This window comes from Tachysurus vachellii, chromosome 18 (assembly GCF_030014155.1).
Source record: "Tachysurus vachellii isolate PV-2020 chromosome 18, HZAU_Pvac_v1, whole genome shotgun sequence".
NCBI classification, from domain to species: Eukaryota; Metazoa; Chordata; class Actinopteri; order Siluriformes; family Bagridae; genus Tachysurus; species Tachysurus vachellii.
In genome coordinates this window covers 12287461-12312793 of record NC_083477.1, presented here as the reverse complement: position 1 = coordinate 12312793, position 25333 = coordinate 12287461, and the positions used below count along the sequence as shown (strand labels likewise).

The window sequence follows — 25333 nt, the reverse complement described above, 5'->3', positions numbered from 1 at the left end:
TCCGAGTCCCAGTCCCCCTAAGAACTATCCCAGACACTGGTGTAACCTGAAACCCTCTGGTGTGAGCTATGGAAAGTACTCTCTCTCTCTCTCTCTCTCTCTCTCTCTCTCTCTCTCTCTCGCGCTCTCTCTCTTTCTCTCTCTCTCTCTCGCGCTCTCTCTCTTTCTCTCTCTCTCTCTTTCTCTCTCTCTCTCTCTCTCTCTCTCTCTCTCTCTCTCTCTCTCTCGCGCTCTCTCTCTTTCTCTCTCTCTCTCTCGCGCTCTCTCTCGCGCTCTCTCTCTCTCTTTCTCTCTCTTTCTCTCTCTCTCTCTCTCTCTCTCTCTTTCTCTCTCTCTCTCTCTCTCTCTCTCTCTCTCTCTCTCTCTCTCTCTCTCTCTCTCTCTCTCTCTCTCTCTCTCTCTCTCTGTGTGCGCTTGTGTGTGTGTGCACGTGTGTGTGCGCTTGTGTGTGTGTGTGCGCTTGTGTGTGTGTGTGTGCGCTTGTGTGTGTATACTTTGTAGCCTGTTAAACCCTTTTCTGCCAGGTTTGGGCAATATTGATTTTTCCCTGTTTGCAATTTATTGTAGTGCTCTTTAATATAATGGCCCAGAACCGACAGCCTAAAAAAAGATAATAAATGAGCACTTCTACTATTTGAATTTTAAGCAATATGCAGGAAGCTATAATAATATTATCATGTATGCACTCAGAAACTGCTTGCCAGCAGTGGCAATTGTGGAAACTCTGATGGTTAGTGGCTGCTAGAGGAATGAGAGTAAAGAATACCATTAGTCTAAAAAAAACTCTGATGGGAAAGTAATATAGTAAAGTGCTAATTTAAGTAATTCATGGAAATATAGGTCTATAGACTTGAAGATGAAGAAGCCTTTATATGTTTTGTATACTTTAAAGTACAGTGAAATATTCTTCACATATAACAGGTCAGTGTTCAGGGGTAGCCGTGATGCAACGACGGTGGAGCAAAGACTGTTAGCGGTTTTGCTCAACAGTGGCAGCTTGCCAGCCCAGCTTCCTGATCTAAAACTCCGAGCGTTAACCATTGTGCACCACTGCCCAGTGACTCAGCTGTCTGGACATCTAAAGGAAGTTCATTTCACCATCCATTTAGAAGAACAGAGAAATGACTTGATGTATGCTTCCCTATCAGTGGGAGTGTGGTACAGTGCAAGGTGTGGTGACTGCATTGTAGTAAGTGAACGCTGGTCTGTTTTTGGAGGCAACTGTCAGTGTTGTAATGCTGGTGTGGGCAACTACAGGAAGGGAGTGTAGTAATGTGGTGGTGTGGGAGAACTTTAGACGGTTGATAGAAAGTCACACAGCTGCATTCTGGATCAGTCGCAGAGTTGGAATGGTGCACCAAGGTGGACCTGCCAGGAATGAGTTGCAGTAGAATTCTGAACTCTGCCTGTGTGGATAGAAATGCAACAAATCCTTCTCATGATGAAAAGGAGAAGTTAGTATCAGTGTGTGAGATTAGTAATATGAGGGGAATATCTCAAGATTGCACACAGTGACATAATGCAATCTAATTGTTGTCCAGGGACATCCCAAGATCTTGACATGGGGTTGAATCGCCTGGGATGAACAGCAACTCAGTTTTGCCTGGAATTTGGTTTCAGCTGATGAGCTGCCATCCATGCTGAGATATCTGGCAGACATTCTGAGATCAAAGCAGAAAAAGCAGTGTATGAGGGAGGGGATAACTATGATCTCATCAAGATATCGCGGACATTTGAGAGTTTGTGTGGAGCAGATGTGAATATTCTCCACATCACCTAATATAACCGACCCTCCAGGTAGGAACCAAAACATTGCTACGCTGTTCCACAAATTCCAAGACTCACGAGGATGGGAGGAGTCTCTGTATAATGTGCCCAAGCCAGACTTGGGTTAAGATTTTGGAAGTTGTTCTGTGAGAGATAGATGGGATTCTGTTGATTTGTAGACGGTGTATTCAAGGATTTTAGAAAATAAAGAGTATTGGTTAGATGCTAATGTCTGAGGGATCCAGAGTGAGGGATCTGAAGAGGGATCTTCAGGAAGGGAATAAACCTTGCTCTGTGGAATGCACTTGGTGCATGACCAGATTGTATGGAGTTATTAATGAGAACAGTGGTGATGGTAATGAGGTATTGTGAGATTGTCAGAAGCATTGTGGAGGAATTGAATCCAATGGGCAGGTGGTGGGATTGCGGGATGAGGTAACTTGAAGAATCGCTTATGTTGCTGAAAAATGTGTGAGTCAACTTAGCATAAAAAATGTAAATGAACCAACTTGTATCCTAGCCCTGGACAAGGTTGGAATTAGTTTAGGGTTAGGTGTGGATGTAGCATTTAATAGATACAAATCCTCAGTGGAATTATCTTTGTCTGTGTGTTTGCTGATTCCATGCTGCTCAAACTGCTAGCATTTGATCAATAGTGATACAAGTTGAATTCAGGGACAAATAGGATAGACAGACAGGACAGGACAGGACAGGACAGGACAAGACAGGACAAGACAGGACAAGTCAAGACAAGTCGAGACGGTTTTTCTTCATGTATCTGTCCAACAGGCAGAACAGAATTTTTCTTAGGTGCTAGATCTAATAATAGCACAAGTCATTTGTATGGCATGAGTCATGGTGTTGTGTTGGGCTAAAGATCTGTTGAACAATAAGAAATGTTTGCTGTAATCCAGCACAAACTGAAGTGTCCACTTATAGAAAAAGGTTCTTTGTTTTGATACACTTCAGAAACCCTTGATGGATCTTCCGATGATTCTGATAGTTTGTGCATTAGCAAATGAAACATTTATTGTTTAATTATATTGAACTTATCTTTCCTGCTTCTCCAGATGCAGACATGACACTATATCTAAGTTCTTTGGGGACCAGACACCAAACTGCGCCGGTGCTTGCGACTACTGTCAGAACCCTAAACTTGTCCGCGCTCAACTGGAGAAAGCTGCTACCCTCAGCACGAGGACGGGGCCAGCGCAGAGCTCTGAGAACAGGGGACCTTTCGGTTTTGACCGCGAGCTCTACGGAGGAGGGAAGAAAGGCTATGGCTTTGAGAGGTCAGCTAACACACTAAGCACATTAATACATTAAGTGCTTTCTTTGGCATTGTGGTAGCTTAGTGGTTAAGGTGTTGGACTATTGAACGGAAGGTCGTGAGTTCGAACCCCAGGTCTACCAGCATCCACTGCTGAGGCCTTGAGCAAGGCCCGTAACCCTCCGTGCTAAAGCGCGGAAGACTTTTCTATGTTGCAGTGTGCATTGATCGTTACTAAGTGCAGACACTGGAGACGACTTACTAAAAGATTTATTCATATCAGTGAACGTACGTTTTTGTTTTTTTGTTTTATTATATGGACCATCTACCATACAGGTTCCTGTCAACAAGCTGTTATTATAGAAACATAGAATGACTGCATTAAATAAGCCCTTGTGTTTAAAGAGTTTTGTTGTGTATGTGTGTAATTCTGAGGCATGGGTGATAACGTGTGTGTTTAACAATTAGGAGAACTGTGTGTGCATGTGCATTCATTTGTGTGTGTGCATAGATATGTGTACATGTGTATGTGCACATGTGTGTGTATTGAAACTGTATTTGCTTTGTGAGATTTGGTCTGGTTAAATCTGACTGATGTCCCCTGGAACTGGTGTGTGTGTGTGTGTATGTGTGTGTGTGTGTGTGTGTGTGTGTGTATGTATGTGTGTGTTCAGGTATGATGATGAGTGGGAGGGTGGCACTGAGGACGACACGGAGAAAAGAAAAAAAGTGTTCGGGGATCTATTCAGGAAACAGATGAGTCTACGGAAGGTAAATTGTGCACCACTGTCCCACTAATGTGCAAGCAAAGATAGAAACAAGTAAAAACAACACACTTCAAACCGTATGACTGTGCTGTAGCTTTGCTTTTGTTCATGTCTTCACAAATCTTAACACAATCGTAAAATCTCCAAACACCACAAATAACCACACTCAATAAATAAATAAACAACACTCTTCTGTCTTTTTCTGACTTCTTGTGAGAAACTGGAACACATTCTCTCTCTCTCTCTCTCTCTCTCTCTCTCTCTCTCTCTCTCTCTCTCTATCTATCTGTCTCTCTCTCTCTCTCTCTCTCTCTCTCTCTCTCTCTCTCTCTCTGTCTCTCTCTCTCTATCTGTCTCTCTCTCTCTCTCTCTCTCTCTCTCTCTCTCTCTCTCTCTCTCTCTCTTTACTACATTCTTTCTCTTTCATTTCATACTAAAGCACATCTGTTTCACAGCTGTTTGCTGAATAAAGGCCTTATGACTTGTCCATTTGAGTAAAGTGTTTTGATTCCTGCACCAAAGTGGAAATTTTGCAACTTATTCCAGTTAACAGAAAGCCAAACAAATACTGAATTGGGGAAATGAAAGCACTGGAGTATCAGGATTATTTATATCTACTAATTCTCATGTCCCTCTCTTTATATTTATTGTGTGTTTACTGTTGTTTATTATAGCCGGGATCAGGTGGCCCAAGAGAGACATTCGCTCCACCAGGTTAGTGTTCAATGTATTTAAGTATTGCTAAAGTACACGATACTATCCTGAATAGTGTAAAGTGCCATGGCGCTGTTACAGATGTAGACATTAAAGGACGTTGTGTAATACCAATAAACCAATGTTTTCAAGTTATCTGAACACAATGGTTATATTTGTGTCTAATTGGGATCGTTGTGTGAACAACTCTTGTTATGGCTGTCTAGTAAATTAACAGATATTATAAGAGATGAAGGAAAAGCGGTCTGTGCTCTTTACCACAGATCATCTGCAGGTTAAGGCTCTGGGTTGTTGATGGGACGACCGGGGTTCAACTGCCAAGTTGCCACTGTTGGGTCCTTGAGCAAAGCCCTTAACCCTCACTGCTCCAGGGGTGCTCTATCATAGCTGACCCTATACTCTGACCATGTGTTCTGACCCCAACCTCCAAAGTTGGGACAAGTGAAGAAAGAGATTCACTGTGCTGTAGTCTATATGTGAGGAAATGAAAGGCTTTTTCTTCTTCCTCACTCCTATTGGTAGTCTCTACACCAGGTCGCTCTGCATGGACATGCCCACATCTGGTCACCAGCTGGTGTCAATTGCACCAGCTCTCACTGAAAATAAACAGTTTGTAGTCGCTATATTTGTGAACGTAGCATAAACGTTAGACTACGGATGAGAAGGTTGGGAGTTTAAATTCTCAACACTGCCAAGCTACCACTTTGACCCTTGATCAAAACTCTCAACCCTCAACCATCAACTGCTCAGTTATATAAATGAGATAAATGTAATTCACATTGTTTTACATTGTGCTTTGTATCCAGCAGGTTTAAGGAAAGCTACTCAGTCATTGTGCTTCAGAATTGCACAATTTTTTTATAAATCTAAACTCCTTGTAACAGTGTAATCAGTTACTTAAGAGATTTAAATAAAATCTAAAGCACCGCTCGGGCAGCAGGGTATATGAGACAAACACGAGTGGATAAAAATAGACTGCTGAGTTTAGCTCTGCTGAAAGCATCGTCACCGATCGCTGATCTCACTTTGTAACGCTCTAAATAAATATTTCTCTTCGGCTCGATGCTTTACTTTGTCGTCTCAGAGTTTACGAGCGTACCAAACTTAGTTGATATATGATTGCAGCTCACGTGAAAACTCTGGTTAGTTTCTGACATCATTTCATCTACACATTAAATTTGGTAGTCTGCTTTGTTTTTTTTCTCTTCCAGATGCTGACTGTCCATTAAAGGAGGCGAGCAGTCAGAGAATCCCAAGACTCCAAGTGAAGGTGAGGCGTTTATGGTAGTTTTTACATTGCAGCTTTCACTAAACACATTATCATACAGATGTCTGTCTGAGCCTGGCAGCGTAAAGAGCAGCAGGGCTTCCACACTGTGTTACAGGTCACTCAGAGATTCACTGACCAGCGGTGTATACAGTGCTTTCTATACAGCTAACATTCCACCCAAAAACAAATGTTTTCTTTTCCCTACAATGAAACAATCCGGAGGGAAGTTTGCCGTTCGTATCTAAAATTCACTGTATATATGCATCATATCGTACAGATCATCTGCTCCAGCTCTACACCAGCTCTTGTTGAAAATAAACATTCTCCAGCATAAACGTTGGACTACGGATGAGAAGGTTGTGAGTTTAAATTCTCAGCACCGCCAAGCTGCCATTGTGACCCTTAATCAAAACCCTCAACTTGTAACTGCTCAGTTTTATAAATGAGATAAATGTAAGTTGCTCTGGATAAGAATATTTCCAAAATGTCATAAACATACAACCCATTGAATGTGAATATATTGTAGAAATTCTACCATATTATATTAGTGCATTAATATCAACCTTTGCTTGAAACCACAATTACAGATTTGTTTTAGAAACAATACAGACTTAAAGGATGTTCTGTAAAACAAGCTACAGCAATGCACACAATGCTTTTCTCTGGAAGAGAGGAAACTGATACGAGGCCAGTTCTAATCAGCAGATTGTTTTTGAGGATTTCCTTTAAACAGACACACTAAGATTTATCTGCCATGACTAATTCTGTGAGAGATTCTAATTAAAGTGACGATATCAAGCACTAGCCTTTAAGTAAGCCAGTGTCTGAACTGATTACAATACTCAGGTGGTGTAAAAACAAACAAACAAACAAAAAACAAACAAAAAAAAGCTAAGCATATTTAATATATTCCTATATTGGGGCAGTGGTGGCTCAAGTGGTTAAGGCTCTGGGTTGTTGATTGGAAGGTTGAGGCTCGAGGCTCAAGCCCCAGTGCTGCCAAGCTACCACTGCTGGGCAACTGAGCAAGGCTCTCAACACTCCTTGCCACAGAGGTGCTGTATCATATGTATCATATCCGCCCCTGCACTCCGACCCCAACCTCCTCAGCTGGGATATGCAAAGAAAAAACTTCCACTGTGCTGTAATATATACGTGGTGATAATAAAGGCTTCTCTGCTCCAATTTCCTTTTCTTTCCTTTTATTTAATTAAAGCTCTCTTTATCAGAGGTGGTGGAGCTATCTCTTTATAAGAGCTGGGGAAGACCTGCCTTCTAGTGGCAGAACTGTGCGTTGCATGTTGTCTTGTAACGTCTACTAGAAATATTTCAACAGATAATGAAACTGAAGCTTACCAAAATGTACTGGATTGAATTTCTTTGAAAAGTGTCAATATTTTATTGTGTGTGTGTGTGTGTCTGTGTGTGTGTGTCTGTCTGTGTGTGTCTGTGTGTGTGTCTATGTGTGTCTATGTGTGTCTATGTGTGTCTATGTGTGTCTATGTGTGTCTGTGTGTGTGTCTGTGTGTGTGTCTGTGTGTGTGTGTATCTTAGGCACGAGAGCACTGTCTGGCTCTTCTCCAGGCATCTCTGACTAACCACAGAGTCACAACAGATCAGTCTACCAGGTATTGTGTATAGATTTATTCTTTAGTTAGGAGAAAGCAAACAAGTCTGCAGCAGGTTTTATTGCCCCAGTATCATGAAGCCCCACAGATATCTCGTGTTACTTCAGGAAACCTATAGACATTTTCTGTAATGTTTAATCTGCTGTCTTTATTTTTTAATTCCACTTCCTGTGCAGCCCTGACCCTCTTTCCATGGCGGTGGAAATAGAGCATGAAGTCTTCCGATCTTGCAAGTCGGCAAACCTGTACAAGGCTGCAGTTCTCAAAAAAGTGAGTGTGTTCATGTCTAAATTGGGGGATGTTGTAGCTTAGTAGTTAAAGTGTTGGGCTACTGATCTGAAGTATGTGAATTTGAGGTCCATCAGGTCCACCAAGCTGCCACCACGGGGCCCCTGAGTAAGGCCCTTCAACCCCTTGAGATAAAAAAGTAAATTGCTCTTGATAAGGGCATCTGCCAAATGCTGTGAACAGTAATTTCCTATACTATTTATATATATAAAAAAAAAATAAAACCTTCCATTATACAGCTGAGATCATGAGTTTATATCAATATGTTAATAATTTGAACAAATCTGCCCTGAACCAAATAAGCTTTTTCACCTAACAGATGTTTGCACACAGTGGTGTACAAGACAGTAGTGAGAGCAGCTCTGCTGTATGGGTTAGAGACTGTAGCAGTGAGATAAAGACATGAGGCAGAGATGGAGGTAGCAGAGATGAGGCTGATGAGGTTCTCTTTAGGAGTGACGAGGATGGACATGATTAGGAATGAGCACATCAGAGGGAGAGCTCAGATTGGCTGTTTTGGGGACGAGGTCAGAGAGGCTAGATTGAGATGGTTTGGACATGTACAGAGGAGGGAGATGGTTATATTGATAGAAGGATGTTGGAGATGGAGCTGCCAAGTAAGAGGTCAAGAGGGAGGACAGAGAGGAGATATAGGGATGTGTTGAAAGAGGATATGATGTTAATTGGTGCGAGAGTAGAGGATGCCGAGGATAGAGTTAGATGGAAACAGATGATGAAAATAGCCAAAGTAGAAAAAGATGTTTATACACAGTCATGAAGATGCAATAATAACTGAGTTTACACAACAGTTTACACAATGCTTGATCCTTAATTCTATGTTGTTTTACCGGGATGATAACCAGCAGAGAGCTATGCGATGAACAGACTCCTGGTGTGAGCCATGATTCTCAAAACGTGCCACAAAATAAAGGAGAGAGTCTAAGAACTGTTTTGTTAAGTTAGAATACTTTTCTGGGAGACTGAAATGAATAATCCTTGTGATTCTGGGCAGCAGTGGAATATTAATCCTTTTATTATTTACTCCTTAATATATAATCTTTTCTCCAGGTAGCAGAGCTTAAGAAAGGCAGCGATGACACAGCAGCGCCACCTGTGGACGAAGACGGAGAAACACGCAGCTCCAGTGTGAACGAAGAGAAAAGGATGCATGAAGAAGCAGCCTCCTCCTCTTCTTCCTCATCTGTCGCTGAAGATCCGCTGGGTTTCACATCTGCCTCTCAGATCTATTCAGTAAGACATTTCTGTAGTGGTTTACAGTTCTAGCTTTCTAAAAGCGTTTGTATTCCTCTAATGACACAAAGTGTTTTATTCCTCTGATACCACAGCAACGTGCCGAAGATAACACTTTTCAGCTCTTTGATGAGATACATTTCGTGCTTTTTAACCATTTATAGTAAGGTTTAACCCTTTTTACAGTACACTGGTGTTCCAATATCGACTTATCTGACATTTTCAATCCGTATAAACAAATGAAATATTTTATGGCCGCAAGTCTGATATAAAATGAGTCAGGACTCTTTTGGCTTTCAGTGAACGATGTTTTCCCTCTGTTAGGATAAACTTGCACAGAATTTTAGTGAATGAAGTTAACGCCTTCACAGCATAGATGCTTATGTACAAGCACATGGGGCATCTCAGAGAGCAGAAATAGGTTTGATATCACCATTTACTATGAAGCTAACAGTGTCCGGAGTTTGTTCATACTGAAAATTTGTTCATACTGATTCAAATACAAATTTTATTGGTCATATACACAATTCTAGACAGTAGGACGCTTTGGAAATTGGTTTAAAACATCTAGTAGCTGTTAGATGAAAAGACAAAGCATAGTATAGGATGATAGTATGGTTAATGATAGGATAGTTCACTGAGACTCAGACAAGAATACACAAGATTGAAGGATCTCTTACTTCAAGAGAGGTTTATATCTCTAACTTTTCTCTATTCATGATAAAAAATGATGATATAAAAACAAAGTCACGATTAATAAAAGGATCCACCGTGATGTACGTTTCACTTTCTCTCCCTTCTCGTAGCTAAAGCGAAAGCGAGTGGGTGCAGGATTCCGAGGCTCCTCCGCCCTCTTCCAGTCCGCATCGGAGTTTCTGAAGACTTCCAAGAATGAGACTCTAACATCAGCATGCGTTTCAGAAGAACCTGCTCGTGATGAAGAGGAGCAAGAAGGAAAGCCTGAGACAAAGAGAAGCAAAACATCTCCATTTGTCTCCTCATCCTCTAGCAGCCCCAGCAAGAGATCAGTCAAAGCCTTGAGTAAGAAACAGCAGAAATTTGCAGAAGCAGCTAAGAACTCACATTGTATCTCTCAGTACTTTGGAAAAAAGATCATGGACGAAACCCCAAAAAATAACGAGGCCACAGTCTCTGTAGCTGAGGAAGCGAGTGTCTTTGTTGAAACTCGACACAACCTCAAGAGCAATAACACTGAGACTCAACATGAACGCTCCATGGATATGGAAAGCACTGAAAAGAACACAAGGCGTGTGGAGAAGCAGACCCTGGATGATATTTCCATGGATATGAGCACTACAGATGGAGAGACACACACGACTGAGGAGGCCACTGAGGGCATTGAGGAGAGAACAATGCTAGAGGCTGAAGGGTACGATCAGGTTACGCCTCTCATTCTTTACTCGGTTGATTTCCTCTTTCTTTCTGATCACGTAGAATGTTCTCATTATGTTCTTTGCTCTCCTCCAAACTCTCACCATAGGAACAAGTCAAAGTGTGACGATGAGGCACAAGCAGAAAAGGTAAAATAGCACTAGATCAGTGTGGAAGATCCAAAACTGAGCTTTCTTATTACTTTAAACTTCTTAGTTTTTGGATCAAAATTTTTCTTTGGTGGTATAATACATAAGCCCTTCATGGCACCTGTCATAACACTACGTAAACATTTACATTTCTAGCATTTGGCAGACACCTTTTATATAGAGCAACTTGCTTTCAACATTATCTCTCATTGAAGGTTAGTTAAGGGCCTTGGTCAGGGGCCCAGAAGTTGCGGCTTGGTGGACTTTGGATTCAAACTGACAACCATTTGATCAGTAGTCCAATGCCGTAATCACTAATCTACCACATCTCCCAATACTTTTCAAGGCTTATTCCATAAGGTGCCGATTGTCGTATAGCTTGCATTCTTCAGGACAAAAAAAGCCAGTGTCAAATCATAATTTTTGCTGACATAAGGTTGTGTTATGATTCATTTAGAATTTATATTGATTATAAATAAGCTGCTTTCGACAATCTCCGTCGATAAACGCGCAATACAAATAAAACTTGAATTGAAATTCAATCACCATAGCAACTAGTGTCCCTCTAGCATGTCATAGTCACTTAAGCGCTGGGTTCATAATCACTCACTCACTCATTTTCTACCGCTTATCCGAACTACCTCGGGTCACAGGGAGCCTCAGGCGTCATCGGGCATCAAGGCAGGATACACCCTGGACGGAGTGCCAACCCATCGCAGGGCACACACACACACTTTCTCATTTACTCACACAATCACACACTACGGACAATTTTCCAGAGATGCCAATCAACCTACCATGCATGTCTTTGGACCGGGGGAGGAAACCGGAGTACCCAGAGGAAACCACCGAGGCACAGGGAGAACATGCAAACTCCACACACACAAGGTGGAGGCGGGAATCGAACCCCCAACCCTGGAGGTGTGAGGCGAACGTGCTAACCACTAAGTCACCGTGCCCCCCGGGTTCATAATCATACATAAGCAATATACAAAAAACAAAACATAAGCCCTATATGACACCTGTCATAACCCTGAATAAATTCTCATGATGAATGCAGGCTCATTTGAAGCTGTTTGGTTGGAATAAGCCATTATAATCTAATACCTGGGGGAATTCACAGGTTTTGTGGGGGATGTGGTAGCTCAAAGTGTTGCTGTCACTGTTGGGCCCTTGAGCAAGGCCCTTAACCCTCAATTGCTACAGTAAGTTGTATAAAATAAAATAAAGCATAAGTTTTCCTGGATAAGAGTGTCTTCCAAATACTGTAAATGTTTTGTTGACATAAGGTTGTTTACTCAGAGTTTTCGGTGTCCCAGTGGTAACTATTTCAAACTTGAAAATCCCTTAGTTCATGTCACGCATTGTTTTTGGATTTCATAAATATTTTGTAGTCATAATTAACTCAATATGCTGAAGATAATGCAGTCATCAATTTGCTCCTTATCCATGTCATTAGATTCGGGTCTCATGTCAGCTTGACCCCATTAAGACTGCTGATATTTGTTGTAAGATGCTTATGCAGCTTTATAGCAGTTGTAATAAAGGGCTTATATAGGTCTTATGTATTCACTGTTTTGAATACAAGTGTGATTTCCCTCTCTCTTTGTTCTGCACATTTGGAATAAAACTGAACAAAATGGTAGTTAATTATTTAAGTGTTGTAATGCATGTTTTATGCATGATTATATATAATAAAAAAGGTCTGTCTGTGTCTGTCTGACATAGTGTGTAATTGTCTTGTCTTAAAGCCCTGTGAGGACGCAGAGTCACGTTCTCAACCCCCCAACAAACACAACCGTCCACCCGACAGCAAACGCAGGGTGACCTTTGACCCTGTGGTTCAAGAGAGAAAGATGGAGGCAGACAGTGACGCCAATCACGTGTCACACCAGCCTGTGACTCTGAAAGAAGCAGCTGATATTGTTGTGAAAATCTTGGATCCTTTCTACAAAAAGGGGAAATTTGCTACAAAAGTGAGTCTCTTTATACATTTACATTTACAGCATTTGGCAGACGCCCTTATCCAGAGCGACGTACATAAGTGCTTAAATCTCATTTCTAGATGTCATTTCTAGACACAGACAGAAAGAAAGAAAGATAGAACTTTATTGTCATTGCATAGCACAGATACAGCCACGAAATGCAGTTTGGCATCAACCAGAAGTACAAGGAGTAGCAATTGTGCAAATAGACAAGTGCAGATAAATATGTAGCATATGTACAGCATGTAATATATACTGTAGGTATAGATGTAAACATATGTACAGCATGTAATATATACTGTAGGTATAGATGTAAACATATGTACAGCATGTAATATATACTGTAGGTATAGATGTAAACATATGTACAGCATGTAATATATACTGTAGGTATAGATGTAAACATATGTACAGCATGTAATATATACTGTAGGTATAGATGTAAACATATGTACAGCATGTAATATATACTGTAGGTATAGATGTAAACATATGTACAGCATGTAATATATACTGTAGGTATAGATGTAAACATATGTACAGCATGTAATATATACTGTAGGTATAGATGTATACATATGTACAGCATGTTATAGATATAGATAGATATAGATATAGATATAAATGTAAAGTCAACATAGAGGCAGAAACAGACACCAAATAAAAGGCTCAGGATTATTCTTTTTGTCTGTAGGACCTGTTCAAGTCATTTGCACGCTTCCTCTCTCATCTGCTTGTAGAAGGAAAAGCTAAGGATCGAGTCAAAGGTGAGATGCACAGATAACCACACAATGCAATAGAAGAGAAGGAGAAAAATGTCATTATCCATATTTTCAGTTGAAGAAATGTAAGATTTTATTTAAACAATAACTATATTTACATCATTTCAGAGAATCTTTGAAATTAAATTGTAATTTATTGCGAATTGCGAATAGGCAAAGGAAAGAGAAGGAGAAAAATGTTCTGTAATGATCAAATGCCTGTAACACACAGCCCTGTTTTTGTGGTTAGTGTGTCAGGGGTGAAGATTGATTGGCATCTTGAATTTCTGAGTATCAAAAAACGTCTGCCCAGAGGCTGTGGCCTGGCCATTGATGTGGATGGTATTGCCATAGCTTGAATTGTAAAGAGAGAACAAGAATGAGAATAGAAAGGAGGACATCCTCCTGAAAGTGGTTCGAATTCTCCAGCCCTAGTAGGCGTTACAGAAAAAGGCTTAGGTGCTGGTTTTCTCTACAGGCGAATCTTAACCAAGTTATTCTAGCGAACGTCATACACACAAAAGTTTTAAACCATTTAGGAACATTTTTAATGTTTGGAAAAAAAATTGTTTAAATAAAATTGAAAGTGCATATTTAATAAAAAAAAAAGATTATTTTAATTTAAAAAAAATATATAAATATATAATATAATATATATTATTAATATATAAATAAATACATAATTTTTATATCTACATTTATTTATTTACTTATTTGTTTTCTTTTTCTTTTTTATTTATTTATTTATTTATTTATTTATTTATTTATTTATACTTTTATTGTTTTGCACCAATTATTCCTCTCTTTTAAATTGTCAGTGTTGTCTGGCACTGATGAAACATCCCAAAGCTGAACTAAAGCAATATTAAGACTCTTATGTAGCTTAAAGAATATATGTAGATATTGAGGCTGAGGTCAGTTTTTGTGTCTGATGATGAACTTACGAGCGATGTTTGTCTCCTCAGTGAAAATGGAGGCGAAGAGTTTAATCAAGAGGCTCTTCAGCAGCGTCCAGCGCTGCGAAAACGAGACAGACTGGAAACACCTGCAAGACTTCGCCAAACCCGATGCAGCAAGCAGAACTGCAGTACAGGAGGACAGATAGAGCTTCCTGCTTTATGCTACTCCCAATACCCCACCACCACCACCCCCAAACCCCACCTCAGGCTACCTCTCTCAGGGACATAGCAGAGGCTGCTGCTATTATGAAGGCAACATATTTCAGCATCTGGCCCTTATTTGCTCCTACTAGTGCACTTTAATGGCAGGTGATTACTGTGATGTAGCTTTAGCTCCTAGCTGCTACTTTAGACGCTGCTAAGTACAGGGGAATTTCTGAACAAGGTTCAGACATTTTACAAAGATGAAACAACAATTTCTTTCATTTTCTTTGCTTTAAATAAAATGGGTGGTGTTTGTTTCCTGTGGTCACTCATTATAAAGGGAAGAGATATGATTCCTGATTGACTTCCATGTAAAAGAGTAAATAAATAATATGTAGTTCCAGTGAGCTACAGTGAACTTTTTAGTATGACTGTTATGACTTGTGATAATGTACATTTACATTCACCATGCACTTTATTTAGCATGTAGGTGACCTTCATGGAGTTATTCAATCAGACAGTTATGTGGAAGCAGCACAAAGCATTAAATGATGCAGGTTAAAGGTGCGGTGCACGATGTTTGAAAAATGCTTCAGAAAACTGAGTCGGGCTGAAAAAACAAAAACGTGTAGCCAATTAGCAGAAAGGGGCGTGTCTTCTCAATATGCAGCGTGTTCAGTGTACGTCTGACATTAGCAGAAAGCAATTTAAACATTGAAAGGGCGGATTCCTGCCGTTATCTCTGCCTCGGGTTCTAGGTGTTGAACGTCGTCTTCCACATGAAACGGAGATAAACCTTTCACGGTACAACACACAGTGCTGCAAAAACACATTCGTATTACTATAGTATTACTCATTGAGTTCATTTATTGATAAAAAATACCCCCTCGGTCAGCTGCCCCAGGAGGTTCCTATCAAAACAGGGGTGACACCCATTTGGGTTAGGGGCGTGTTTGTTTTGGTGATTTCAGATGTCAACATTGGCTTTCAAACATCTTGAACCCCACCTTTAAGAGCTCAAGTAAATCAGCATGGGAAAGAAACACAACCTCAGTGGATTTCGTTAGTGCCGTTCTGGGATTTTTACACACAGCTAGAGTTGGTACAGAATTGTGTGGAAACAAATGTCCAGCGAGGGACTGAGTGGATGATAGAAATCTGGGAGAATATTCAGACTTTTTTTTTTTTTTTTTTTTTTTTTGCTAACAGTAACCACTTTTTACATCCATGGTGAGCATAAAATCATCTCAGAACCTTGAGGTGGATGAGTTGCAACAGCTTTCTGAGTTTTCTGAGGCTACAGTTGGCACAGAAAGATTGAAACTGGGAAGTTTTTTTTATATTATTCAACTGTCCAGGTTTGGTGTGTACCTTAAGCATGAAGAACTCAAGGTCGAACCCTGGCTCATTGAGCTGCACCGAGGTTATGCGCGAGTGTGAGTTTAATCATTACAACAGCAAGTGGCTTGAGCATAAGTAAGTTTATTCAGACTTCTTATTCACAGAAAGTGCATTTTTTTATGGCTGGAATACTATTTCACAAATCACAGATATATAATAATTTCATAAATACATGAAAGTGCGCAGATTGCTTTCTAATAAGGTGCAGGTAGTACTACAGCAAGTAATACAGAAGCAGCAGCAACAGATTGTTTACTGAGTGGTCAAAGCTATATAGAGCGTAATAGAGCTAAGGACTTCGTTCATTCACTAGTGACCACTTGTTTCCCATCCACTGAATACGGTCAGGGGGAGGGGGATGATAGAAGGGTGATATAATTTTGAAAACTCTAGCTCAGGTTTGGATTGAGGACCCTCAGCCCCACAGGCACAGGCAGTTACCCCTGTCCCCAGGGGATCTGATCACCAGGTCACTGACAATCTCTACCGTACCAAAGAGCGGAAAGAGCTTCTCGTCAAATCGCTCGTTGTACGTGTAGATGTGCGAGCGGCGCTCAGTGTCATAGAAGGACAGCTGCCCGTGCTCGTAATCCAGGTAGACTCCGACCTTGCGTGGGATGAGGGACTCAGGGAGTGCCGTGAAGGGCACAGTGAGGGCCTTCAACTCGATGCCTCGCTCCAGCCGCAAGGTCAGGTAACCCGTGTTGGTGTTGAGTGACTTGAATCCCTTGCGCAGAGCGGACTCTTTAGCTACACCTAGCCTCCAGTCCATATCTCCAACATTGACTTCCCAGTATCGGCGCCCCATCCCGAAGCCCTCAGTGCCCACGGTGCACCACCAGCCATCGAAGCGCTGGTGGTAATTGGGAACATCTTGACGCTCGAAGCCACAGCGCATGCGCTTCTTGTCAGCTGAAATCAGAAGATCTGGGTTCGCTGTGTCCTGGTCCATGGTCACCTCCACTGTGGTAGAAGTGACGCACTTGTATAAGTCATTCAAATTTCTCATACAAATCTGTACATATATTATGAATATGTTGATAACTAACCTGCAGCATCGCAAATCCAATCCCATACTGATACGTTGGGGGGAAAAACAGTTATACATCATCACATAGTTAAATCAACCACACATGTAAAGCTACGTTCATGCAGGCAGAGAGAGATTTTAACGCTTTAAGTTACCGGTAGCTGTACAATGTACAAAAATGTGATCCAACTACTGGTTGCTATAGTATCAAAGGTTATCAGTGGGTGGTGCAACTAGCATTAAGTATCAGTTTTATTGCCGCTAGATTCTAGAAGGAGATTTGGCGTTTGTATATAAAATTCAACAGTGTACTGTATATGTGCATCATATAACAGATGATGAAGGAGCAGCAGCGTGTGAATCACTTCCGCTCTAAGATCTTCACTCCCACTGGTGTCGCAGAACCAAGTCGCTCCTAGTTACATAAAGATAACGTATTCTGCACTATGCCAGGTCGCTAAAGACAGCAGCTCTTTGTGAAAACGAATGATCTTCAGTCGATTTGTCGCTCTGTGTGTGGAAAAAGAATGGTGAAAATGTATTAGCGATCAAAAGACTTACCAGACTGAGGAATGTAAGGAATAGCACCTGAAAATCAAAAGAAAACTATTTCAGAACAAGTGACAATATACACAACCTGTAAAGGCATTTCCACACCTATTGGTGCGACTTCATCCTTTCGAATCGCTTGTATTCGCTTGTTTCCCCTATATAAAAAAGCAAAGTTAAAGAATGAAGGCTGAAATGTGTGTAAAGCTACATATGTACTGAGTAAACAAATCTTTCTCAGGCCACAGATTTGTCGCATGTAAATTATATACTGTAGATAACTTGCAGTATATAATTTACATGCGACAAATCTTTCTCAGGCCACAGATTTGTCGCATGTAAATTATATACTGTAGATAACTTGCAGTGAATTAAAAGCCTCCTACGTAGACTGTGCATATAAATAAACTAGAAACATAAGAAATAAATAGAATATTTGTTTAGAATGTGATGTAAATTAGAAATGTGCATTGTGCTACGTTTAGTACCAGTAACAGTACAAACTGCAGTGTGTGTGTTGTCGGTGGAGTGCAGAGACACAGAGAGTCTGTATTGAGGAGTGTGATGGCCTTGAGGGGAAAAAGCTCCTCCTGAGCCTCTCAGTTTAAAGCCATCAGACTACGGAAGCACTTGCATGATTGCGACAGACGAAAATATGCAGAACAAATCACATCTCTGCTGCATTACTGCTCTGCATCAAAGCTCAGTGCAAGAAAGAGGAAAATGTAGCATGGATAAGATTACTAAAAAAAGACTTACCAATTTTCTGACTCTTCTGCTTCCAGATGAGCCACTGCTTTGGAATATTCTCCTGTAATGTACACACCTCAAATCACCAAACTTTCAGACGGCTTTAATCTTCTTGAGCTCTCGAGAACTCTATGTTTAGCGGAGTCTTTGGCCGCAAGTTCCTCACCTTGTTCAGCTCTTTTGTGAGTAGTGTCCAGAATATGAGCTCCACGGCAGTCTGCAGAGTCGGAACACGGCCTCGCCGCCACTGCTTCTCTAGATCCTCCAGCACCATCACCACCTGCTCACCGGGACACACGCTCTGCTGCAGGGAGCAACAGAGAGAAGAAGCATGTCTACTGACCTGCAGCTACTACACCACAAGAATGGCTTCAAAATCTGTGAAGACATTTCAAGGGTTCTTGTGAAGAGTTACCATTTTCAAAGCTTGGCTGGATAGTAATACAGTAATACAATGGGAAGTTTTGCTTGTATTTAATTTAGCCCTGCTGTTTATTTGGCTTTACCTCTGGCTGAGCCCTCAGATCCTTGATCCAGGTCATGATGAGCCTTTTCGCACTCTCTATATCCTGCTCGCTGCTCAAAGCCAGTTCCTTCCAGTCGCTTTTCTCTGGCCAGCCATCAGTCTGCAGTGGCCTTTTCTGCCAGAGCACATTTCTAATAGTTCATATCTCTGTATTGGCAAGAACTGATTGATTATATGACTTAGGTTACAAGACCTTAATACAAACTAGTCAATTATTCATATAAATGATTACATTCATACAGTCGATATTTTGTTCCCATTTTCATACACACGGTAGTAAAAATGATCAGAATCATTGCCAAACTGAGTCAGTATTAACACTAAAGTGTTACCTCTTGCAGAAATAAACAGGATTCAATGTGATTAGATATATTTCAAGTGAACATGTGGATTTCCTTTTTAAATAATGACATTCTGAATATTTTGCTTTTGTCTCTCTACACAGTGCTGAGGACAATAAAGCATGGAGGGAAAAGGTTTTGGTTAAATTTGCCAGTTTAGTTGTCACGTTTCAAAATCATTGCTTAAACCTGCACTTAAATACACCATATGGCCAAAAGTATGTGAAAACCTGATCATCACATGCATCATAATAAGCAGCTTTTAGGATAGAATTGATTCAATCTGTCATGAACAAGCCAGAGGCATGAATCCAGAGGTTAGACAACCTCTATATGGAAGCACATGATAGTCTAACATGTCTAGAAGAATATCTCTTCACTGGAACCAAGATGTCCAAACCTTCTCCAGCATGACAATGCCCCTGTGCACAAAGCACAACACTTGATAAACAGACGAGGTTGATATGGAAGAACTTTATTGTTTTCTTTAGGGGACTGCACCCTAAGCTTCCTTGCCCAACACTCACGAATGCTCTAGTTCTAGTACTGAATGAACTTTAATCTCCACCAAAATCTAGTGGAAAGCCTTCTCAGAAGAATGGAGCTTACGGGGAATAAATCTGGAATGGGATGTTCAACAAGCACCCAAGGCTAAAATGTCCAGGTGTCCATAGACGTTTGGCTACATAGAGTGTATATAATGCATACATACTTAGAGAAGGAGTCCACTAAAACCTAACATGCATGTGTAAGGTGGTTTGTAATCCTCTACCTTGCTCTCCAGCAGAGATGCCCACTCCAGAATAAAAGCCCTACAGGACAATGTAGGCCAAACATCCTCGCAGCTGGTGATGTGCTCCAGCACCTCAGACATCTGCATCCGAAACGAGACAGGAAAGAAGCATTAAGAGCAGTCTTTACACAGTTTCCTCTGAGGGATCATTCTTATTCTCAGTATGCATTATAACCTTGGACCAGGGTGTAGATGATGAATTTGTTTTGACATTATTCTACCTGGCAGACTCTGCTCAGGTCCTTGGCCAGGTTCACAATAAATTCTTGGCACTCATCCAGAGGCTCCCTCTTCTCATCTTTTGCCTTCTTGTGAGACTCCTGTACATACAGAATACAGGCTAATGAGAAAGGTCCAGAGTAAGTATGAAAGAATGAACAATCTGATCTTGCTAAGCATTGGGGAATGATTTAATCAGAGAAGGCAGGCAGAGGGTAAAACAAGGACGACGGTTCAGAGCCTAGTTGTAATGCAGCTCATACTTTTCCCCTCAGCCTTCCCTATTATTGCTTGCTTGATTCACAGCTTGTGAACCGGGTAACCATGACTACCAAAACCGGGGATCAATCAAGAAACGCAAAAAATCATTTTACTCACTAAATTGAACATCACATAATTCATAGTGCAGGTAGAATTTTTCTTGATCCTTTCATCATAAGCTTGTATAACCATGTCATAAACCTCTCTTAAAGCCAGGGTTGCTTATGTCTAATGCTAATTTTTGCTAAATGTCTAATAACATGACAAGCCCTTTTATGATCCTACAGTAGACTTTGCAGTGAGACTTTTTTTTATGAGACATGATGTGCACGAAATAAAACATTTATGCAGTCTTATGATAGTATGATAGTCTTATGAGGCAGAGTTACAGGAAAATACCAAAACTCTTCAGATTCACCTTAAGCTTCACTGTGAAGTTCTTGGCCGGCTCGATGAGGAACTGGAGACAGTGCAACATCTTGGCAGGTTTGCACTAAAAATCCCCCTAAAAACGATTAAACCCAACAGTTATCATCATTGGCACATGTTAGCAATACAGATTAAGAAGTATTTATTACTACAAGGTGATGCTGTGGTTAGTTTGTATAATACAAGGCAAAATGATTTCAATCCTATAAGACTGAAATTTAGGGTTATTTTGGATTAAATGTACTAATCTACAGGGCCATTTCTCTGCATTATTAGGATTTTATAATGACTTAACAGTGTTCCAGTCAGAAGAGGACAATAGACTACAGGTGATTAAAAGGTTGTGACGACCTTCAATCATTTAGCTCAAGGACATTTTAAAGATTTGGCTCATTCATTAAGCACCAAACATGATGAAGCTTCGATATAGTGAAAAATATGTGTCATATATTATGCTAGCTTGCTCAATATCTTGATGGTGGCACGAAACAATTTGCATTGTAATAATGTTTGGCCAAAGATAAAGAATCAGGATGAAGAAGTAAGTCGTTAAACTTGATTTATACGTAAGAATATTCCTGTTTTGAGAGATTTACAGAGATGTAGTTATTCATGTTCTGGCACCCAATATTAAATTGCATATGACCAAATTTCCAGGCCTCCCTAAAGTCATGTACCGTACAATAGTGTGAAATTCGGGGGGTGAACAGGCGAAAGCATTGGATAAATGCAAAAGGCAAATACATATAGTGAGTTTTCAAATTTATAGTCAGGTCTATTATTCGGTCAAATCAAAAAAATGATTTGTTTTATTGAAAAAAACAAAAAAAAACAAAAACAAATAATAATTATAATTTATAATAAAAATAATTTATATTTTTTATATATATATAGCTGCAATCTGTGGGGTCCAAGCACTCCTCATCCAATTCTTACCAAGATACCTTAGCTCCGCCTCTTTAGAACTGATTGATGTGTGGCAGATATATTGTTTCGCTATATCAATGTTTCACACTCTCACTAGTAGTTGAGGAGACTGGCCCAAAATCCTACGATCGGGTACAAATGTAAGTTTTGCATATTATAATAGTACATTTGAGTGGGTGTGGCTAAATGGGGAAAAAAGCAATCTGAAATATTAACCCTATATTTTGTACATTTGACAAGGGCTACTTGATAGAAAAGAATAAAATGACAAAAACACACCACATTAGAGGTGTGCATACTGATACTGGAATCCTGCAGCATGCAACACAAAAGTCATTGGAGTGGGTGGTTTGTACTTTCATGACCGTGTGAATGACAGTTAAATATGAAGACAAAAAGGAAAAGAAAGAAAAGAAAAAAGACAATCTCAACATGACACAAGAATCTCAACATGAAACCATAGTGGATACTCATGTGGTGCTGTTTGCTTTGCTTTAAATGCTTAATTGGATTAGATTTTGGAAAAGAAAACCAAGTAAGTTCATAAGAAAATTCTGCAAACAATACAAATTTAAAACTGTCTGTAGTGTAGATGGGTTTCCCTTGGGTCCTGTACACAGCTCTACAGCACAGCATACACACACAGTCTCAGGACAGTAGCACTTGTGTAACATGAACGACAATGCACCATTTTCATTTACTTTTAATTTGACGTCATCTATATCTAGTTACCTTTAGTTTTGACTTAACAAGGAAATGTAATGTTTCCTCTTAGACACAAATATGAACCCCTGCAATTATTAAATTCGCTATCATACGCTATTGTAAACGGTCGCTTTGTGTAAATCGGTGCGAAACTCTCACGTCTTTAAGGACTTTGATACATCGTTATTAACAAATCTAAAGATGTGGAAAGGCATAATGCAGAGATGGGACTGCAGACCATGCTGTCATCACACCAGCTGAGCCAGCATGGCACTCTGCAGAAAATTAACTCAGCAGAATCTCTCAAAGCCTAAAGGCCTTATCTGTGAAAGACGATCCCTTATATTCTGTTCAGGTCAAAATCCGTCCGTGAAATATTGTTCAAATGTCACGTCATATTTATATAACGACACATTGTTCCGGATTATTATTACTGGAATAGTAAAAGGATGTGAACCAAAAGCTAACCGTTACTAAATATATCATCACCTGAATGGTGTTCTCATATTTCTACTCTCTCCTGCCATTAGAAAGTAAAGAATCTCTCATTCATTCATTCAATCATCTTCAATAACCACGGTGTCCTCTTTAGAGATGCGGCGGATAGCAGGGATTCACACGAATAGGACACCAGACCTTGGATGGATCAAATATTTCACAATGACTTATCTGAAGTGATGCTGTGATCCAAAGAAGTACAATAATAATAATAATAATAATAATAATAATAATAATAATAATAATAATAATAATAATGTGCTGTATATGAAGGATAATTAAGAGAAGGGTTCATTTCTCTTACTAATGCACAAGTCATATGCATAAGAAAACCCTTGCTTTATATAAATGCATTACTATAAATCAGTACATCAAGCATTAGAAAGAAAATTGCTTTGTAAGATAAAAGAGATCCGACTGCAGATTAAAGTGCAGAGTATTTTGTTTTTCAGGTTATTGTTGATGCTTTAAAATGTCCTACAGTTACAATTGAACACAGTTAAAGGAGACTTTTCCAGACAGAACACACAGGAAGGACGCAGACACTGCGCCACTGAATAACTACATGTATATTGATGATAACCTTGAACTGACATTGCAACACTTTTTTTTTTAACCTATTTCTAAAATGTACTTTTCCCTGCACATTTCATCCGCGTAAATACCGTAATATCTGTAATATAAACGCAGTACCTGCCTTATGTATTAATAAAAATGGTAAAAAAAAAAAAAAAAAAAACTACCTGAAACACTCAAGTCATTTTTGCACGTATTTTTTTGCCTTGTATTTGGACAAAAACACGTACCTGTGAAGATGTTGAGCTTTTAATACTGTGTGCTGAGTAAGGAGGAGACTGTCGAGGAGAAGCTGCGCCTGACCGCCAGCACGCTGCACCGAATCAACTGACCTTGTTTACATTCACAAACCTCCGTTAGACCAAAACGGCTGAATCCGACATCACTTCCGAATGACAGCATAGTGAACTCTATAGTGCACGAGAGTTGTGTGGTGTAGTGCACTGGTGTAGGGTGTAACGAGTCATTTGGGATGAAGTGAATGATTCAGGAACTTCCGGATGCAAAGATGACGACAAAGTGAAGGTTTACGCCATAAACACGTGAACAAGCAATTTTTATTTATTTATTTTTTTGGTTAATTTTTCACTTAAGGTAATACAATACAGCAGAATATGTGTTTTTAAAATAAAAAAAATCATATGTGACTTCAGACATCCCAACCTGCAAAAAGTATTTTCCGGGAGGTATTCTGAAAACATGGGGGCACGGTGGCTTAGTGGTTAGCACATTCACACCTGCCTCACACCTGCAGGGTTGGGGGTTCGATTCCCGCCTCCACCTTGTGTGTGTGGAGTTTGCATGTTCTCCCCGTGCCTCGGGGGTTTCCTCCGGGTACTCCGGTTTCCTCCCCCGGTCCAAAGACATGCATGGTAGGTTGATTGGCATCTCTGGAAAATTGTCCGTAGTGTATGAGTGTGTGAGTGAATGAGAGTGTGTGTGTGCCCTGCGATGGGTTGGCACTCCGTCCAGTGTGTATCCTGCCTTGATGCCCGATGATGCCTGAGATAGGCACAGGCTCCCCGTGACCCGAGGTAGTTCGGATAAGCGGTAGAAAATGAATGAATATTCTGAAAACAACAGACCCCCCACCCCCGGAAACCATCACCACCACCACCACCACCCCCTAAAATAAATAAATAAAGGAGGACAAGTTAGTCAATAAAAATACAACTGTTTGTGTATTTATGTTCATGTTAGTTCACAGTGCATTAACTAATGTTAACAAGATTTGAATAATGTATTAGTAAATGTTCACATTAACATTAACAAAGATAAATAAATGCTTTATGCAGTTCATTATTAGTTCATGTTAACTAATGTAGTTAACTAATGTTAACTAATGAACCTTATTGTAAAGTGTTACCTAATTATTTGTTAATTCTATTAAAATATGTAGATCACTTTTACTATTTACATACAGTAAGCTGAAGATGAAATGAAACGTGTTGACGTGACCTCACACCTCCACAGTTGGGGGTTCGATTCCCGCCTCCGCCTTGTGTGTGTGGAGTTTGCATGTTCTCCCCGTGCCTCGGGGGTTTCCTCCGGGTACTCCGGTTTCCTCCCCCAGTCCAAAGACATGCATGGTAGGTTGATTGGCATCTCTGGAAAATTGTCCGTAGTGTGTGATTGCGTGAGTGAATGAGAGTGTGTGTGTGTGCCCTGCGATGGGTTGGCACTCCGTCCAGGGTGTATCCTGCCTTGATGCCCAATGACGCCAGAGATAGGCACAGGCTACCCGTGACCCGAGGTAGTTCGGATAAGCGGTAGAAAATGAGTGAGTGAGTAAATAAACTGTGAATATTGGCTCAAATATTACAAGTTATTTTTCAGTTACAAGTTACAGTTTGATGTAATATGACGTTATTATTGAAATATAATCTAATCCAAGGTGGAAATGACCCTCTGCTTCATAAACACCACTGTGATGTCAATTATTTTCCTATAACAACATGCACCGTTGTGTTTTATTACCTTCAT

General features: G+C 40.2%; 2 protein-coding genes across 2 annotated transcripts in view; one reads left to right on the top strand and one right to left on the bottom strand.

The window, feature by feature from the left end:
- recql5 (RecQ helicase-like 5) overlaps nt 1–14717 on the top strand; it is a 33417-nt gene extending 18700 nt beyond the window's left edge. The window contains exons 8-19 of the mRNA XM_060892074.1: nt 2838–3059; nt 3712–3808; nt 4479–4518; nt 5730–5788; nt 7343–7416; nt 7593–7686; nt 8773–8955; nt 9762–10345; nt 10457–10496; nt 12248–12472; nt 13176–13248; nt 14208–14717. Coding sequence (XP_060748057.1) covers nt 2838–3059; nt 3712–3808; nt 4479–4518; nt 5730–5788; nt 7343–7416; nt 7593–7686; nt 8773–8955; nt 9762–10345; nt 10457–10496; nt 12248–12472; nt 13176–13248; nt 14208–14347 — 1831 coding nt within the window. The 3' untranslated portion in view covers nt 14348–14717. The remainder of the gene's footprint in view (nt 1–2837; nt 3060–3711; nt 3809–4478; nt 4519–5729; nt 5789–7342; nt 7417–7592; nt 7687–8772; nt 8956–9761; nt 10346–10456; nt 10497–12247; nt 12473–13175; nt 13249–14207) is intronic.
- A 1094-nt stretch (nt 14718–15811) lies between these two features.
- Nucleotides 15812–23736, bottom strand: si:ch211-120g10.1 (E3 ubiquitin-protein ligase TRIM69). The gene is made up of 10 exons (XM_060892681.1): nt 23581–23736; nt 20634–20720; nt 19957–20055; nt 19715–19816; nt 18582–18716; nt 18242–18379; nt 18085–18136; nt 17338–17364; nt 16796–16822; nt 15812–16709 (listed from the first exon to the last, which is right to left on the bottom strand). The coding sequence occupies exons 2-10, from the start codon at nt 20691–20693 to the stop codon at nt 16162–16164; spliced, it is 1188 nt and encodes a 395-aa protein (XP_060748664.1). The 5' UTR covers nt 20694–20720; nt 23581–23736; the 3' UTR covers nt 15812–16161.
- Nucleotides 23737–25333: the final 1597 nt, after the last annotated feature.